At 41.4% G+C, this 1,813-nt stretch overlaps 1 protein-coding gene across 1 annotated transcript in view; it reads left to right on the forward strand.

The window, feature by feature from the left end:
• The window catches only part of col9a1a (collagen, type IX, alpha 1a), a gene marked incomplete in the record, with an annotated part of 81,725 nt that overhangs the window by 68,527 nt on the left and 11,385 nt on the right, over positions 1-1,813 (forward strand). The window contains 2 exon segments of the mRNA XM_014023078.1: positions 1,012-1,066; positions 1,173-1,361. Of these exon segments, the coding sequence (XP_013878532.1) occupies positions 1,012-1,066; positions 1,173-1,361 (244 nt within the window).

A 1,813-nucleotide genomic window follows, 5' to 3' on the forward strand; every position in this document is an offset into this window, starting at 1 on the left:
CCATCCATCCATCCATCCATCCATCCATCCATCCATCCATCCATCCATCCATCATCCATCCATCCATCATCCATCCATCCATCCATCATCTATCCATCCATCATCCATCCATCCATCATCCATCCTTCCATCCATCTATCTATCCATCCATCCATCCATCCATCATCCATCCTTCCATCCATCTATCCTTCCATCCATCCATCCATCCATCCATCCATCCTTCCATCCATCCATCCATCCATCATCCATCCATCCATCATCCATCCATCCATCCATCATCTATCCATCCACCATCCATCCATCCATCATCCATCCTTCCATCCATCTATCTATCCATCCATCCATCCATCCATCATCCATCCTTCCATCCATCTATCCTTCCATCCATCCATCCATCCATCCATCCATCCTTCCATCCATCCATCCATCCATCATCCATCCATCCATCATCCATCCATCCATCCATCCATCCATCATCCATCCATCCATGTTTATTCCTTTTTCTATGGTCATGGTGGTCACAGGTGACCATATCCAGTGGTCACAGTGTGAGGGGCGGGGTACACCCTGGACAGATCACAGGTCCATCACAGGGCAGAATTAACATAATGTCACATATGAGACCATTTTAAGTAAAATGAACTCCGTATTTTTAAGTAGAACCAACATTTGGGTTTACAGTGTTCATTCTATCTACCAATAATTTTACATTAGCTCTGACAATTGAAGAAATAATTTAAAATTCATTTTTAACCTTTTTTACTTTTATCATTATTTGCATCTCTTTTTTATTTGTATTTGAGTTATTTATGGTTTTGTTTGAGTTTTGAGACCTCAGTTAACTGCTCTAGTATAAAAACAACTGTCACTTTGGTGAATGCTCATCATAATAAAGTAAGAAAAAGTAAAACTCTTTCAGCAGCAGAGCCTCCGAAGAGTTACAGTCTGTGTTTTGTGTGTTTTATATGTTTTGTATTCTTAATGTTATAAAAAGTCACTGTTGTTGTGCAGGGGAAATCTCCAACAGACTCACACATCAAACAAGTGTGCAGGAGGGTGATGCAAGGTAAGAGTTTATCTTCATCTTATAGTTTCGTTTCATTAGCAGCTGTTTGTGTTGTTTGATCAGAGATCCAGGCACTTAGTGTACCTCACTGCCTCCCATGTCACAGAGCAGCTGGCCCAGCTAGCAGCCAGCCTCACCAGACCTGAATCAGGCATCGCTGGGCTCCCCGGCCCTCCAGGTCCACCTGGACCACCAGGCCCTGCTGGAGAAAATGGATTTCCTGGCCACACTGGGTCAAGAGGTCTTCCTGGTCTAAAGGGTCCACCTGGGTTACTTGGTAACAAAGGACCTAAAGGTGAGATCCTGTTTGACAGCTTTACACCTGGATTTTTATTATCAGTAAAGAATTATTACAAAACTCTGCAGGCTTCTACTACAGAGAGCTCAATGACCACACTGTACTGAATCCTGCACTAAAATGCAACGTGAAGTTTATCTGTGGCTTTATATGCTTTTTGTATTAGAAAAGCAAAAAATAAAAATAAAATAAGTGAAGCTTAAAAGGTCAATATCATGTAAAATCAACTTTTTAGAGTTTTATATCATGTTATAATGTTATACTCTGATAAAAACATGTCCAAAGCCTTGCTCTGACTCATTCATCGTGTTTGAGAAATCCTGCAGTGTTTTTATGAAGCCATGCTGAGGAGCAAAACGACAGGTGGGGACCAGAAACACCTTTTGGTACCAGAAACCAGTGGTGGGATGTAACTAAGTACAAGTACTTTCTCGCTGTACTTAAGTACA

Source organism: Austrofundulus limnaeus, unplaced genomic scaffold, assembly GCF_001266775.1.
Source record: "Austrofundulus limnaeus strain Quisiro unplaced genomic scaffold, Austrofundulus_limnaeus-1.0 Scaffold356, whole genome shotgun sequence".
NCBI lineage: Eukaryota > Metazoa > Chordata > Actinopteri > Cyprinodontiformes > Rivulidae > Austrofundulus > Austrofundulus limnaeus.